This window comes from Hypanus sabinus, chromosome X1 (genome assembly GCF_030144855.1).
Source record: "Hypanus sabinus isolate sHypSab1 chromosome X1, sHypSab1.hap1, whole genome shotgun sequence".
NCBI lineage: Eukaryota > Metazoa > Chordata > Chondrichthyes > Myliobatiformes > Dasyatidae > Hypanus > Hypanus sabinus.
In genome coordinates this window covers 9723479-9739501 of record NC_082738.1, presented here as the reverse complement: position 1 = coordinate 9739501, position 16023 = coordinate 9723479, and the positions used below count along the sequence as shown (strand labels likewise).

Below are 16023 nucleotides of genomic sequence, written 5' to 3'. Positions count from 1 at the left end.
AAATTTAAAGTTCAGAAGTTTAAAGAAAATTTACTGTCAAAGTACATATATGTCACCACATACAACACTGAGATTCATTTTCTTGTGAATATACTTAATAAACACAATAACCATAATAGAATTAATGAAAGACCCACCAACAAAACAGACAAACAAGCAATGTGCAAAAGACAACAGACTGGGTAAATATAAAAAGAAAGAAATAATAATAAAAATAAATAAATAAGCAATAAATATCAAGACCATGAGATGAAGAGTCCTTGAAAGTGAATTGATAGGTTATGGGAACATTTCAATTATGGGGCAAGTGAAGTTGTGTGAAGTTATCCCCTTTAGTTCAAGAGCCTGGTGGCTGAGGAGCAATAATTGTTCCTGAACTTGGTGGTGCGAGTCCTGAGGCCCCTGTACCTTCTTCCCAATGGCAATAGCAAGAAGAGAGCATAACCTGGGTAATGTGGGACCCTGATGATGGAAAAAATTTAGGAAGTAATTCTAACTGACTAAGTTTCCAAGTCAATGTATCCATGCTCAGAAACAGACACAAATCTTCTGCCCTGAGATAACATTTAGCCTGTAGTAAAGCTGCCAATCATGCAGAAATATACACATTATTTGCTTTGTAAAGAAGTGATCGCACACTCTAAATAGTGTAGTGGCCTGGAGCCAATTTTTAAACTTAAAGCATCCAATTTAAAAGATTCTAAAATAGTTAAACCACTCTGAAGTTACTCATGCTTTGAAACAGATTTCTAATCATATGTGAAATTTTCCAATTCTATAAATCATTCTGGCAGTTGGAAATGAGTGAACACAGTTTCAGTAAACATCCCCCAGGCTCTCATTTTCCCCAATCCTTCTGAGAAATGCTTCCAATTCTGGATTGCTTCAACCAGTATAATTGAAGATTAGTTAAAGTACTTGGGTTAAATTATTGCTTTACTTTGGTTATGTTGCAACTTAACAGTTTTATAAAAACAACAATCTGGTTATCCCTCTGACTTTACCAATGTTTTCTCAGTACAGCAGGTTATTTTTGGTTTCTTGTAGCTTTTGGATTAACTCATTCATGTCAAATAGTTTACTTCTGATTTGAACTATATAAACTACTTCCTACTGATTACAGTTTGAATAGTCTTTGCCCAGATAATTGCCCTTCCATTGTATTATAATTGCACAAAAAGTAACAGAGTAGAATACAGCTGCAAAAATTCAACAATAAAAATGTTTTCATTAGATTCAGTCTTTCTTAATTTTCTATGTTAGGGAAAAATCAATTGTCTGAGCCTCTAATAATTTCTACTTCTTGTTTGCTGTGAATATGCATCATAAAACTTGTAGCCTGTCCAAAATGCCATGGAATATTTTTTGGAACACAAATCAGCATAGAGGTCTGAATTCAATTCCTCATTGCAATAGTTTTAAAATTTTAAACTGACAGTGTACATATAGTTATTTAATTTATAACACAATTCTAAATTATTTTGAACAATTACTAAGTCAAGTGTTAATTGATTTAATAATATTGCTGATTACTGAATTCAGGTGCAATATCATTAGCAACTCATATTTCCAGCATCAATTCATCATTTGATTTTAAGATAAGCAATGTAATTTTACTTTATGCACTGTAATCTGAGGGAGCCAGTTAGCAGAAGTTAGATAAAAATATCATGTCTTTGATTTAATCAAATGAATCCTGTTAGACTTGGAGGAGCTGCTGAACATCATGAAGTAAACTGCAGGTAGATACTCTAATAACTAAATTATTGTGAGATATAAATAATATTTTGGTGTTGTCAACTTTAGACTTGTTGGATCAGATGATAGACTAATGACAATTAGTTACCTTTTTCAAGCTGCATCCTAATATTAGTATTAATTTTAAGAATGTTCAGAAAAATTCGAAGTGTACATGCATCCCCATTTACAGAGTACAGATCAAAGACAAAATGAAACCCAGTCTCAAGTGCCTTCATCCAATGCTACTGTTAAAATAGGTGGTTGTGAATTCACTGCCAGAGATAGGTTTATTACGTGATCCATGTAGTGAACAGAGCTATGATGTTTGCCTAAAAATACCTGTTTCTCCCCAAAGAGTATCAAAACTGTTAATTTGAGCTCGTTCCACTTCTTCCTCATCTTTTTCTGGCAGATCCAGTAGATATGAGACAATCTGAAATAAATTTTAAAAGAACATTACAAGAATAAGATCAGCAAAGTCATTTGTTCCCAACTTTTATATCATCCAAATTTACCTGTTTGTAATGAGTTTCAGGAAATCTCATAAGATCCTTGACTACAATGCATCATGTGAAGTTACATCAAATATATCTTTCATATACTGTTTTCGCAGCTCGGGCAGTGAATGGACAGAAAATAACTTTGTGGAGAATAATTAAGACCCGATTTTCAAATTTTTAACCTCTCTCACAAAATTATTAAAGGAGGAGGCCAATTATCCCATTGTGCTTGTGATTTTTAGCTCGCTCTAATGACTACTAGTGGTATCCAATCGTTCCTGAACAGAGGAGAGTGAGGGGGCACCTGATAGAGGTGTACAAAATTGCTAGAGGCATAGAAATGATAGATGCTAAGAAACTTTTTCCATAGCAGAGATGTCCAAGACCAGAGGACCTAGATTAAAGTGAGGAGTAAGTAGTTTAGGGGGAGGTTGCAATCTGAAAAGCACTGCCTGAGAAGGTGGTGGAGGCAGAGAGCTCACAACATTCAGCAACTGGAGAATCACCAAGGCATGGTAGGCTTTGAACCAAGCTTTATATGGATCACTGATGATCAGCAAGAGTCTGATTCTGTCCCGTATGACCTAATGAGGTATTCAATGTGAAAAAAACTCAATATATGAAATTCTCACTTATCTTATTCGTATTGAATTTTTTGAAGAGGTTACTAGGAAAGTTGTCGAGGTAAAGCAGTGGATGTTGTCTATATGGACTTCAGTAAGGCCTTTGACAAGGTTCTGCACAGAAGGTTAGTTAGGAAGGTTCAATCGTTAGGTATTAATATTGAAGTAGTAAAATGGATTCAACAGTGGCTGGATACGAGATGCTAGAGAGTAGTGGTGGATAACTGTTTGTCAGGTTGGAGGCCGGTGACTAGTGGTGTGCCTCAGGAATCTGTACTGAGTCCAGTGTTGTTTGTCATATACATTAATGATCTGGATGACGGGGTGGTAAATTGGATTAGTAAGTATGCAGATGATACTAAGGTAGGTGGCGTTGTGGATATTGAAGTAGGTTTTCAAAGCTTGCAGAGAGATTAGAAAAGTGGGCTGAGCGATGGCTGATGGAGTTTAATGCAGATAAGTGTGAGGTGCTACATTTTGGTAGGAATAATCCAAATAGGACATACATGGTGAATGGTAGGGCATTGAAGAATGCAGTAGAACAGAGTGATCCAGGAATAATGATGCAAAGTTCCCTGAAGGTGGAATCTCATATGGATAGGGTGGTGAAGAAAATTTTTGGTATGCTGGCCTTTATAAATCAGAGCATTGAGTATAGGAGTTGGGATGGAATGTTAAAATTGTACAAGGCATTGGTAAGGCCGAATTTGGTACAGTTTTTGGTACAGTGTACAGTTCTGGTCACCAAATTATAGGAAAGATATCAACAAAATAGAGAGTGTACAGAGAAGATTTACTAGAATGTTACCTGGGTTTCAGCACCTAAGTTACAGGGTAAGGTTGAACAAGTTAGGTCTTTATTCTTTGGAGCGTAGAAGGCTGAGGGGGGACTTGATAGAGGAATTTAAAATTATGAGGGGGTTAGATCGAGTTGACGTGGATAGACTTTTTCCATTGAGAGTAGGGGAGATTCAAACAAGAGGACATGAGTTGAGAGTTAGGGGGCAAAAGTTTAAGGGTAACACGAGGGGGAATTTCTTTACTCAGAGAGTGGTAGCTGTGTGCTATGGGCTTCCAGTAGAAGTGGTAGAGGCAGGTTCGGTATTGTCATTTAAAGTAAAATTTGATAGGTATATGGACAGGAAAGGAATGAAGGGTTATGGGCTGAGTGCAGGCCAGTGGGACTAGGTGAGAGTAAGCATTTGGCACGGACTAGAAGGGCTGAGGTGGCCTGTTTCCGTGCTGTGATTATTATATGGTTATATCTCCAATTATTGTCCATACTAATTGCCCACCTTCATTTAAATACAGTTTTATTATCTCTATGAATCATTTTTGTGGTTACTTTTACATGAGCCATGAAGATTTACTTTCTTTTTTTGATCCTTATGGATATCTTGTAGTGAAGTTGAATTTTAATTGTGATATTAAAATTGGGTGTCATTGTACACCAGTCATTGAAGGTGGGTATGCAGGTACAGCAGGCAGTGAAAAAGGCAAATGGTATGTTGGCATTCATAGCAAAAGGATTTGAGTACAGGAGCAGGGAGGTTCTACTGCAGTTGTACAAGGCCTTAGTGAGACCGCACCTAGAATATTGTGTGCAGTTTTGGTCCCCTAATCTGAGGAAAGACATTCTTGCCATAGAGGGAGTACAGAGAAGGTTCACCACATTGATTCCTGGGATGGCAGGACTTTCATATGAAGAAAGACTGGATCGACTAGGCTTATACTCACTGGAATTTGGAAGATTGAGGGGGGATTTTATTGAAACGTATAAAATTCTAAAGGGATTGGACAGGTTGGATGCAGAAGATTGTTTCTGATGTTGGAGAAGTCCAGAACAAGGGGTCACAGTTTAAGGGTAAAGGGGAAGCCTTTTAGGACCGAGATGAGGAAAAACTTCTTCACATAGAGAGTGGTGAATCTGTGGAATTCTCTGCCACAGGAAACAATTGAGGCCAGCTCATTGGCTATATTTAAGAGGAAGTTAGATATGGCCCTTGTGGCTAAAGGGATCAGGGGGTATGGAGAGAAAGCAGGTACAGGGTTCTGAGTTGGATGATTAGCCATGATCATACTGAATGGCGGTGCAGGCTCAAAGGGCCGAATGGCCTACTCCTGCACCTATTTTCTATGCTTCTATATCAGACTCCTTGTTGTTTCATTCTAGTATCTTTTACTTTAATCATTTAGTCATCTGAAAGAATTTATCTATCTCCATCCACCATATGGGAATATTTTCAATCTGTATATGAACTATCTTCTCTCTTCATCTAGTATTGTTCCATAAGTGCTTTGCCTCGTTATTTGATTCTGGTCTGCGTGAACATATTAAAGTCAGCCTTGCTACAGTTAAATACTTTTATACTGTTCGTTCCCTATCCATTTCCATGACAATTTTTATGGTATTTTTCAGCCCTTTTTTTTTTCAAAATCACACACAGAAGTATCAAATTCCAAGTTTTGGTCCCCTGGGTTTTTGAATGTTCTTAACTCAACAAATTTAAAAACTCAGCTCAGATTATTCAGAAAGCTGATATATGGTTTATTTCCCCCTCTTTGGAAGAGCAGTAGGCACCTCTCAATGGGTAATATTTTATATCCAAGATATGGACAAAGTATGGGTAGATTCCACTTCATAAAACAGCTTCAAAATTAACCATACACATTACACACCTCAGTATATCCCATGCTTGCTGCAGCGATAAGTGCCTGTTGAACTGCATGGCTCTTTTTAAACACACCCTGCTGTTGCCCTGCCAGTGTCCAATCAGCCTGGATCAGAAACTTAACAATTTCCAAGTGGCCACGCAGTGCTGCATGGACCAAAGCACACTGACCATTCTTATCCAAGTGGTCCACCTTTAGAAAAGAGGAGAGAGTCAGTTCAATCAAGAATCTCAAAATCACTTCCACTGAAGTAATGCACCAGGAAGAGTTAATTGAAGATCTGAAATTTCCTTTGGAATAAAAGATTCATTAGTTTCAGCCACACATTTTGGCTATAATTCAATGAGTACTGTAGTCCTAAATACACTGATACAGCAATATGTCCAGAATCAGTTTAATCATAACTGCCCGAATCATAAGTTTGATAGAAACCAGAAAAAGGAATGCAGGAAATGTTTACTAAATCACTAAGAATCAATAAAAGTATTTTTTTAAACTGACATAACTAAGTAGAGCACCTAAAGATTCATTAAGTAAAGATAACTGCAACATATCAATGCTTGTCATTTACTTTTGAGGACTTACCTTTGCACGTTTTTTGGACAGAAGATGTATAACAGTAAGGTGTCCAGAAGCTGCTGCATATCCCAAAGGAGTCAGTCCACTCTCTGAGCAGGCATCCACATTTGCTCCAAACTCTAGCAGGAGTGCAACCATGTCTGAGTTACCAAGGTGGGCCTGAACACAGAGTATTGGGGCGTTGTTCAACACTTCAGTCCGGTAATTCACATTGGCACCACCCAAGATAAGCAAACGACTGACCTATGTATTGACAAAATTCACAGTATTAACATAGTGGTTAAAAAAAATCAGATTCAATGATACAGACTAGCATTGTACAACAGATGTTGTGGGCTGGTCCTTTTGGGTGAAATGCTCAGCTGATCTTTCTCTACCACCCCACCATAAATGTGTTAAATACACAGTTAACATGGCTTGTCTTTGTTTCCCTTATGCTGCAGAAATTCATGTTCAATCAATTCACAATATTTGCAATAGCAAAATAATACATTTTCCACTAAAGCATTAGAACTTCAGTATAATTTCTGAATACCTTACATTCTGAAATCAATCAAAATGACATAGGAACAAATATGCATAATTCTAATGTTAAACTATCCTTCATAATAGGAAATTCATATTGCCAAATGCTCTATATAACCATCCCCTTTAATAAATAATGCACTAACTCTGTCCCAACTATTCCCCATCACCTGCGATATGCTCCACTAATTAGATCAAATTATTCATTATTTCAGGAACTGTGAATCAAACTGAACACCATGTAATCAGAAGTAATTCCCTTTTCTCAGTTCATTCATCTCCACAGCATCTGTTCCCAGGATGAGGCTTTCCTTTCCAGGACATTAGAGATGTCCTCCTCCTTCAAAGAACAGGGTTTCCCTTCCTCCCTCCATCATTGATGCTGCCCTCATGCACATCCGTGCTCACATATTGTCCCGCTGATAGAGTTCCTCTTGTCCTTACCTACCGACCCATGCGCCTCTTTATCTAACACATCACTCTCTGCAACTTTCACAATCTTCAGTAGGACTTTATCAACAAACACATCTTTACCTCCTCCCCACTTTCCGCAGGGATTGCACTGTCCATGATTCTCTCGTCCATACTCCCCTCCCCACCAACCTTCCTCCTAGCACCTACCCCTGCAAGTGGCAGAAGTTCTACACCTGGCCATTTACCTCCTCCCTCACCTCTACTCAGAGCTCCAAACAGTCCTTCCAGGTGAGGCAACACTTCACCTGCAAATCTGTTGGGGTCATCCACTGTATCCAATACTCCCAATGAGGCCTCTTTTGCATTGGTGAGAACTGATGTAGATTGGGTGACCGCTTTGTTGAGCACCTTCGCTTCATCCACAAAGAGCAGGATTTCCCTATGGCCAACCTTTTCAGTTCCAATCTCCATTCCCATTCTGACATGTCGGTCCATGGCTTCCTCTTATGCCACTATGTGGCCACTCTTTGGTTGGAGGAGCAACACCTCATATTCTGTCCAGGTAGCCTCCAACCTGATGGCATGAATATCAATTTTCTAATTTTGGTCAAATTTTCCCCCTCACCCTTTCTTTATTTTCCCACTCTGGCCACCCTTTTATCCCTTCTTCACACCTGCCTATCACCTCCCTTTGGTACCCCTCCTTCTTCCCTTTCTCCCATGGTCCACTCTCCTCTCCTATTAGTTTCCTTTTTCTTCAACCCTTTACCTTTTCTACCTATCACTTCCCAACTTCTTGCTTCACTCCTTCTGCCCCACCCAATTGTACTCCATCCCCTCACCCCATCTTCTTATTCTGGCTTCTTCCTCCCTTTCCAGTACTGGTGAAGGATCTTGGCTCAACGCATTGACTTTCACAACTGTGAAAATTATGGTAAGATAATATATTGGGTTAGTAAATTTGCTGATGACACAAAGTTTGGCGTGTTGTGGATAGTGTACAGAGGGACATTGATAGACACTGTTTACCCCATGGATGCTACCCGACCTGCTGAGTTCCTCCAGCATTTTGTGTGTTGCTCTGGATTTCCAGCATCTGCAGAATCTCTTGTGACCATGTAATCATCACATTTTCAGTTCTGATCTTGGAATGATCCATGCTGATTTGATCCAAATAAACAAATCACAGCGAGGCACTGTTTTGAGGATTTCCTGCTGTGATGTCCTGAGTGAGAGGTAACTGACCTCCAATAACTATAACCATTTTCCTTTGTGTGAGGAAGACTCAGGTTAGTGGGGAGTTTTCCCTGATGTCCTCTGGCTTCATTTTATTTAGACTTCTTGATTTCACATTGGGTTAAATATTACCTTAATTTCAAAGGCAGTCACTCTCACTGACCTTTAGAAATCAGTTCTTTTCTCTATATTTAGATCAAGAACTGTGTGTAGAACTAAGTGGTCATAAATGAAAGCAAATTAAGCCTAGTGAGCAAGTTTTTAGTGAGACCAGGGGCTCCCAACCTTTTGTATAACATGGTCCAATACCATTAAGCAAGGTTCGAGAACTCCTGGGTTAGAGTGCTGGTGATTACATTATCGATGATTGAAACTAGGCTGATGGAAAGGCAATTAGTTATATTGGATTTATCCTGCTTTTTATGGACAGGAAATGCCTACCATAGTCAGGTAGATGACAGCATTGCAGCTATACTGCAACAGCTTGGATAAAGGCACAAATTACTCTAGAGAACTTCAGCGAGATATCATCAGGGTCCATAGTCTCTGCTATTTCCAGTGTGCTCAATTCCACCCCCACCCTACAGTTTGCATTAAAGTCAAATAGTTGTGTGTCCTAATCCAAAAGAACACATGATAAAAAGATCACAGCTTTCTGGTGACTGGTCTACAGCATATGAAAAACATGCCTATTTTGCTTGATGTTTCAAACTATCAGCTATATTTTATTTAATTCCAATGAAAAGTGAGCTGTCTACCAGTGAAAGGAAGATTTAATTTGAAATTACTGGTGTATAAGGTCAATGGTTGAAGACCCTTAATCTTTAACAAAATTCATCAAAATCTAGTCTAAATACTGGTGCATTGCTGAGAGAGTATTACAAAGTTGGTTAAACTAATCTGCATTCTCAGGTGGAAATAAAACACTTTGCTGGCTGTAAAGTATTGGGACATTCAAGGCTGTGAAATATGCTATTCAAAAGTAAGTATTTCTTTTAATTTAAATATATTCAGTATTGAACTAGCCATAATTCCTTGGAAACATCTACAAAATACAAGACAACCTATTCAATGTATATTACATTCCACTTCAATTTTATCTAATTTACTCTTTCTCTAAAACTAAAGGTACTGTGAAAGTTGTGGTAAGATAACGTATTGGGTTAATAAATTTGCTGATGACACAAAGGTTGGAGGTGTTGTGGATAGTGTGGAGGGCTGTCAGAGGTTACAGCGGGACATTGATGGGATGCAAAACTGGGCTGAGAAGTGACAGATGGAGTGAATCACAGAGAAGTGATGGCCCCATGTTCGGCACAGTTTTGTGGGCCGGAGGGCCTGTAATGTGCTGTAGGTTTTCTATGTTTCTACGTATAGTAGCCTGGGGCGAGTGCAGTTAACCAAGACCTTTGAAGTGAGACCACCGGACACACCTCTGCTTACTACAAACGAGACAGGCTGGGCAGGTTGTGACAGTGTACTCAAGCCAGAGGAGTGAGGCCTCTGTAGTGAGACTTTTCCAGAAAGAAAGCATCGTGTTCCTTTACTCAACAGGGGGCAGGGGAAGCACCGAGACAGACAAGATAACAGAAGAGTTTAAAACATACCCAACAACCAAGGCCCTATTGTGTTTATTAACTTCAAAATATCATCAGCTGTCTGCTTGAAGTTTTAATTTTCTTTAGCTTTTATTGTGAATGATGACTGATCTTGCAAGTAAGGAATTCAAATATATACATTTCACAATGATCAATATCTGTAACAAATGTGCTGATTTCTGTATAAAAATAGCAGTTTCCTGTTCAGATTTCGGAACCGTGTGGATGACAGGCCTGTGCTGTTCTCCTAATGCACAAGTAAAATCAAAGGAATGGTTGAGTCGTAAGAGTCTGGGTGTCCTGAGCCCAGATATTTTACTTATTTTGCTTTATTTTATTAGCGGGGGCAAGATACTACGAAGTACCTCACTCAAAGATCTACAAAGGTTCTTTAGACTAAAAATTGTGCTTCATCTTCCAGAGCAAACTTACTGAAAGCAAAGTTTAAGTACAATTTTGATCTTCCTAAAAACTCTGCCAGATTTCATCTCCCTGGAGTGACCAACAATGGTCTGAATTCTCTGGCAACATTGCAAAAAGAACACTGTACAGGGAATAATGTAATTTGATTTGGGGCTTATGTGTAATTCACATCAAAAATGCAATTGCAACTCATTCCAGGTAAAGTCCTGTTAAAATTTGAAGTGATGAAAAACAACATGAAAATGGTTGTTACTGCATTTCATTCCATTGTAATTTCAAGGCCATTATCATTACCCATGCTGTTGTCGTTCAAGGCTATTATCATTACCCATCAAATGCTTGAGGAACTCAGCAGGCCAGGCAGCATCTATGGAAAAAGAGTATAGTCGACGTTTCGGGCTGAGACATTGACTGTTTACTCTTTTCCATTGATGCTGCCTGGGCTGCTGAGTTCCTCAAGCAGTTGGTGTGTGTTGCTTGGATTTCCAGTATCTGCAGATTTTCTCTTGTTTGTGATATCATTACCCATGTTGTGGTTAGATTTTTTTGGAATTCTGTTTTTTTTTGGAATTTTTTTTTCTTTGTTTTTGCAGGGGCAAGGATAGATTTTATTGCCTGCTTCTAGTTTCCCACAAGAAGGTGATGCTGAGTCACCTCTTGAATCACTTGAATCTTTTTGGTGAAGGTACTCCCACATGCCCTTGGGTAGGAATTTCCAGGACTCAAACCCAGAAATCATGCAGGACCTGTGATATATTTCCAAGCCTGGATGGTGTATCTAGGGGAATCTTCATAGAGTGGCATTCCTTTATGCTTGTCTTGATGGTAAGAGTTGCAGGTTTGAGAAGTCTGGGTGAATCATTAGAGCACCTTCTGTAAGTACTACATATCACTATCAAATGCAGACCTGTGAAGGGATAAATAATGATTCTATGTACTAGATAGTCTACACTGTTAAAGCTTCCATATAAATGAATAAGATGTTAGAAGGCTTTAAGGTACGCCTTTCTGTTGCTAATAGTGAGGGATTCAAAATATTAATTAAAATATGGCTTTTTTAGCATTTTGCAGTTAAATAATGTATTGAACATGTCAGAGGCTACCTAACGGGGATTATATTAAGTGTAGTACAACCCAGCTGGTTGATGCCATGACAGCACATTTAATTGGCTTAATTAATAAAATATGATAACTTGGATTACATCATTTTGTTTGATGTTTTTATTAAGCTACCATGACTCTCTGGAGATAACAACCTGAAATTGCTCCTTAAATATTTCCCAAATCACCAAAGAATAGCACACGTAAAAGTCTTCTCGTGTGTTCTATATATTTTATAAGCTTGTTAGCCCTTTCTGCAGGGGTCAAAGAACCAATCACAACTAGATTTTTCTTTTAGAATCTCTATTCTAATTCTTTCTCTTGTGTCTCTCTTTAATTCTTTCATTTTTGCATAATGATCAAGTGAAACTACCTTAACTAAATAGAATAAACAGATTCCAGATTTGAATTCTTTCCTGTAGAGATTTAATCTCAGCCTAGTTTGTTTTGGGAGAGCAAGAATTGGTCGCAATACACTTGAACTGGAATTTAGGTCCAATTGCCGTAATTTAATTGTTTCATTAGCTTACGTTCATCTCACTTACAATTTTATAGAATTAAATATTTAAATTCAAAGTCAACAGCAATCTGACAACTTTTATTATTTATCAGTATTTGAAACATGAGCAATCATAACAGACAACCACTATTAAAAAAAGTGTCTCAAACAATGAGGCCTGTGCAAAATTCTTCAGACTGGAAAAAAAATCATTCCCCACTGTTGTTTTGTGCCTTTAGCTAATAATTTATGCATACAGCCATGGCTTCTTTAATTCAAAGGGCTTTTGTTCTGCCAGTGTCTAGTTGGTATTACTTCAAGGTGCCATTTTGAAACTTAACATCCACACCGTTAAAATAAAATGTCTGTTGATAGAGTGGAGACGAAAAGAAGATGGATGGCATAGACTAATACTGACTAGTAGTGAGTGCTGAAGGCTGAGTACAGCAGCTAATTTGTTTAGAGGAGGTTTAAAGAGGACAGACAGAGGAGAAAGAAAAACATAAAACTTGCTTGAACTATAATAGTCATAGAAAATTACAGCACTGAAACAAAAGTTGAGTGCTGGGGAAGCATCTGTGGAGAAGCAAACATCAGCGTAAACAAGGAATTGAAATTCAAGAAAACTTCAGATGCTGGAAGTCTGAAACAAAAACAAAAACTGTTGGAAACATTTAGGTCAGGCAGTGCCTCTGAAAAGAGAAAGTGCCCTGAGAGGACACAAACCCTGCAGCTGCTATGCTCAGATGCTGCCACCAACCCAGCATTTCCTACTTCCATAACAGATTTGGTCAGATCTGATACTAAATAAAAAAGTGGATTATTTGAAATAGCTGAATTCAATGTTGAGTACAAAAAGATTACACATGAGGTGTTGTTCTTGAGAGTATGATGAGCTTCAGTGGAATAATGCCAAAAGGCCAAAACAAAAAAAAAAAAAATCAGAATGGAATGGAAAATTAAAGTGCAGGAGACTGGAAGTTAGGATCACTCTTGTAAAGGCACTTAGCAAACCTGTTGCTCAATCTCCGCTCTGCATTAAAGGGGAGAAACTATCATGAACATTAAATACTGTACACTAAACTGAAATTGGTGGCAGGGTGTGGCTACATCTCTACCAAATGAGGGGTAAGGCGCTCCATCCCTCCACTAGCCTGTAGGTCACCTTTGGGCAAGGTGCAGCACTTGCTTAGCACCCCCCACCCCAATCAGGGTTGCAGTAAGCCATGGGAGCAGATCGTAGATGGCTGTATATGAGCAGCTGGTGCACACCACAAGTCCTGGTTATGTGACCACTGACACTGCCCAGAAAAAAGCATTGCCAAGAACAATCATGATCATGGAAAGACCGCGATCGCCCATGTCATACAACATGGCACTTAATGACCAAACAAGTTCTAGGAGTCTGAACCTATCAATCATTGCTCACACTCCTTTCTATTTATTCATAACTTTCATGGTACTCTGGTGCTTTCTCCACTGCAGTTGGGATGCCTCTCTATCAAAGTTGGGCAGGAAGGATCCTGTACTAGTTAATCTACATCTTACTCTGCTATTATACACAAATTTATCTTGTTTACTTCTCATAATCAATTCCATTATTTCACACAGTACTGCAGTAATACCCCTCCCAGCTTTCAATACAGATGGTCCTGAAAACTTCCAAGCTTCATATTAGATATTCACACAGCTCCAGAATTATGATCACTAGATCAGAAAGGGAAGTTGGGAGAACACACACATGTCCTTATCTCAGGTCAGTAATGGAAAGGGTGAGCAGATACAAGTTCCTGAAGATTTGAAGATCTATCCTGGGCCCAACATATTGATGCAATTACAAAGAAGGCACGCCAGTGGCTATACTTCATTAAGAGTTTGAGGAGATTTGCTATGTCACCAAAGACAGAGATACCATTCTGACTTGTCATGTCACTGTCTTTTACGGAGGCGCCAATGTACTGGTTTGGAAAAAAGCTGCAGAAAGTTGTAAACAATTCCAGCTCCACCATGGGCACTAGCCTCCCCACCATTGAGGACATCTTCACAAAGCACTGCCTCAAAAAGGTGGCATCCATCATGAAGGACATTCAACATCTAGAACATGCTATCTTCTCATTACTACTATCACAGAGGAGGGTACAAGAGCCTGGAGGCACACACTCAGCGTTTTAGGAACAGCTTCTACCTCTCTGCTAGCAGATTTCTGAACGGTCCATAAGCTCTACCTCACTATTTTAATCTCTTTCCATACTATTTATTTATTTTTTTATATGTCCTATTGTAACTTATAGTGATCTTCTCACACATTGTTCTGTACTGCTACTGCAAAACAATACATTTCACAACATATGACAGTGATAATAAACTTGATTCTGATTCAACAAAGACAAGCCTTCTTCACCACTTGATCAGACAATTTCAGTGAATTGTGGACCTGGGCTTCAATATCCATCGGCACCTCAATGCTATTAAAGGGCTCTACCATTAACTGTATACTTTCTCCTTCTAGTTGACCTCCTAAAGTGTAACAACTCACATTTGCCCGGATTAAACTACCACTTCTCTGCCCATACCTGCAACTGATCTACATCTCACTGTATCTGATAGCCCTTTACACTGTTCACAATTCCACCAGTGCCTTGGTTTGGGAAAATGCTACTTAAAGAAAACATTGCTACTCCATCTTCAAGAAAATTTCAACAGAAGGACCATACATAAAAGATATAAGGTGCAGATTTCTCACATGAGCTCCAGAAATAATTTTTTTTTATTAAATGGAGTAGCATTAATGCTCATTTAATATCTTCATACTTCTATGACTTAGTACTTGTATGAAGTTCAGAATTAAATAAATCAGTGACAAGATAAATTGAATCAAAATGTTTTACCTTAAAAAGAGTCTAACTTATTCAGACAAAATCATCATGATCTTTGTTTCATTATCTTGAAGGGAATTTCAGAGTATTAGTGAGCCTTTGGCATGGGTTTTATGGAAGCTTATGGTATGGTTTGAAATCTGCCACTGGTGCCAGGGTAAAAATGGAAAGTATGATATGGAGTTGGCATTAAAAATTGTTTGTAACCACCAACATAGATTTTTCAAATATGAGAAAGTGAAGTCCAAGAAAATGGTAGACAGCTATACAAACATTGCAAAATAGAATGCTGAATAGTTTAGGATAGATTTGTTTGAAATTTACACGTACCAGATGCCATAAATTATATTCAGTTGGAAGCCAAAGAAATCGGATGCTATGATAATGAAGGTAAAGCTGATTTATCAAAAGAGGAAGTGTTTTGGATCCTTTATCTATTATCCTTTATCCTAGTATGAATTATTTGTGATTTGACATAAATAAAGCATATGAACAAAAAACTCTGTGTTCTAGGCTTCTTAAATCACTACAGGTTCACTTAATTGCAGGTAAGTGCTGAGAATAACAAACATCAAGAGTAATAAACTCAACATTATATATAATTTTAGTTTTTGCATTGTTTTGCTTCACTTAAGTTATCAAATTATTTCTAAATATGAGTGCAGTTTTAAAGTATACAATAATGACCACGTGGAAAAGATTTACAATTCTTAAAAAACTGTTAACAATAAAAATGAGGAAACAGAAATTTGCGGCACAAGAACAGACCATTTGGCTTTCCATTCCTCTAAGTTTATTCAAATTAAAAAGAACACATCCAAACTTCACTATTAATTATGGCTTTACCTTAATGTTCGGAGTGTATAAATTGCGTAAAGATGCTAATGCTGTGGACAGTCCTTCTGTACTGTATGATATCCACAACCCTTGCAAAATTGAGGATGAAACTCCAACCTTTTTGCTTAGACCCTTAAAAAGGAAAGAGAAATAGTAAGCAAATTTTCTACAGAATAATATTAGAAATAACTTTGTTAAATGCTCAAATGCAGTAAAATGGAGGCAAATCTGTTTATGTATGATTTCTGCTAGATCATAATTAACTTCAATATGTTATATAAAGTTAACATTTCACTCAAATCTACATGAAACTAATGACCAAGAACACACATCTCTTTTCTTATTCAATCTTTGAAAATTATACAAGGACCAGAATCCAGCAGTAAGGAAATACAAATT

At 38.0% G+C, this 16023-nt stretch overlaps 1 protein-coding gene across 3 annotated transcripts in view; it reads right to left on the bottom strand.

The window, feature by feature from the left end:
- LOC132384559 (protein TANC2-like) overlaps positions 1-16023 on the bottom strand; it is a 764460-nt gene that overhangs the window by 66021 nt on the left and 682416 nt on the right. For all 3 annotated transcript variants that reach the window (XM_059955744.1, XM_059955745.1, XM_059955743.1), the window contains 4 exons: positions 15634-15756; positions 6122-6358; positions 5543-5728; positions 2080-2173 (listed from right to left, as the gene is read on the bottom strand). In XM_059955744.1, coding sequence (XP_059811727.1) covers positions 2080-2173; positions 5543-5728; positions 6122-6358; positions 15634-15756 — 640 coding nt within the window. The remainder of the gene's footprint in view (positions 1-2079; positions 2174-5542; positions 5729-6121; positions 6359-15633; positions 15757-16023) is intronic.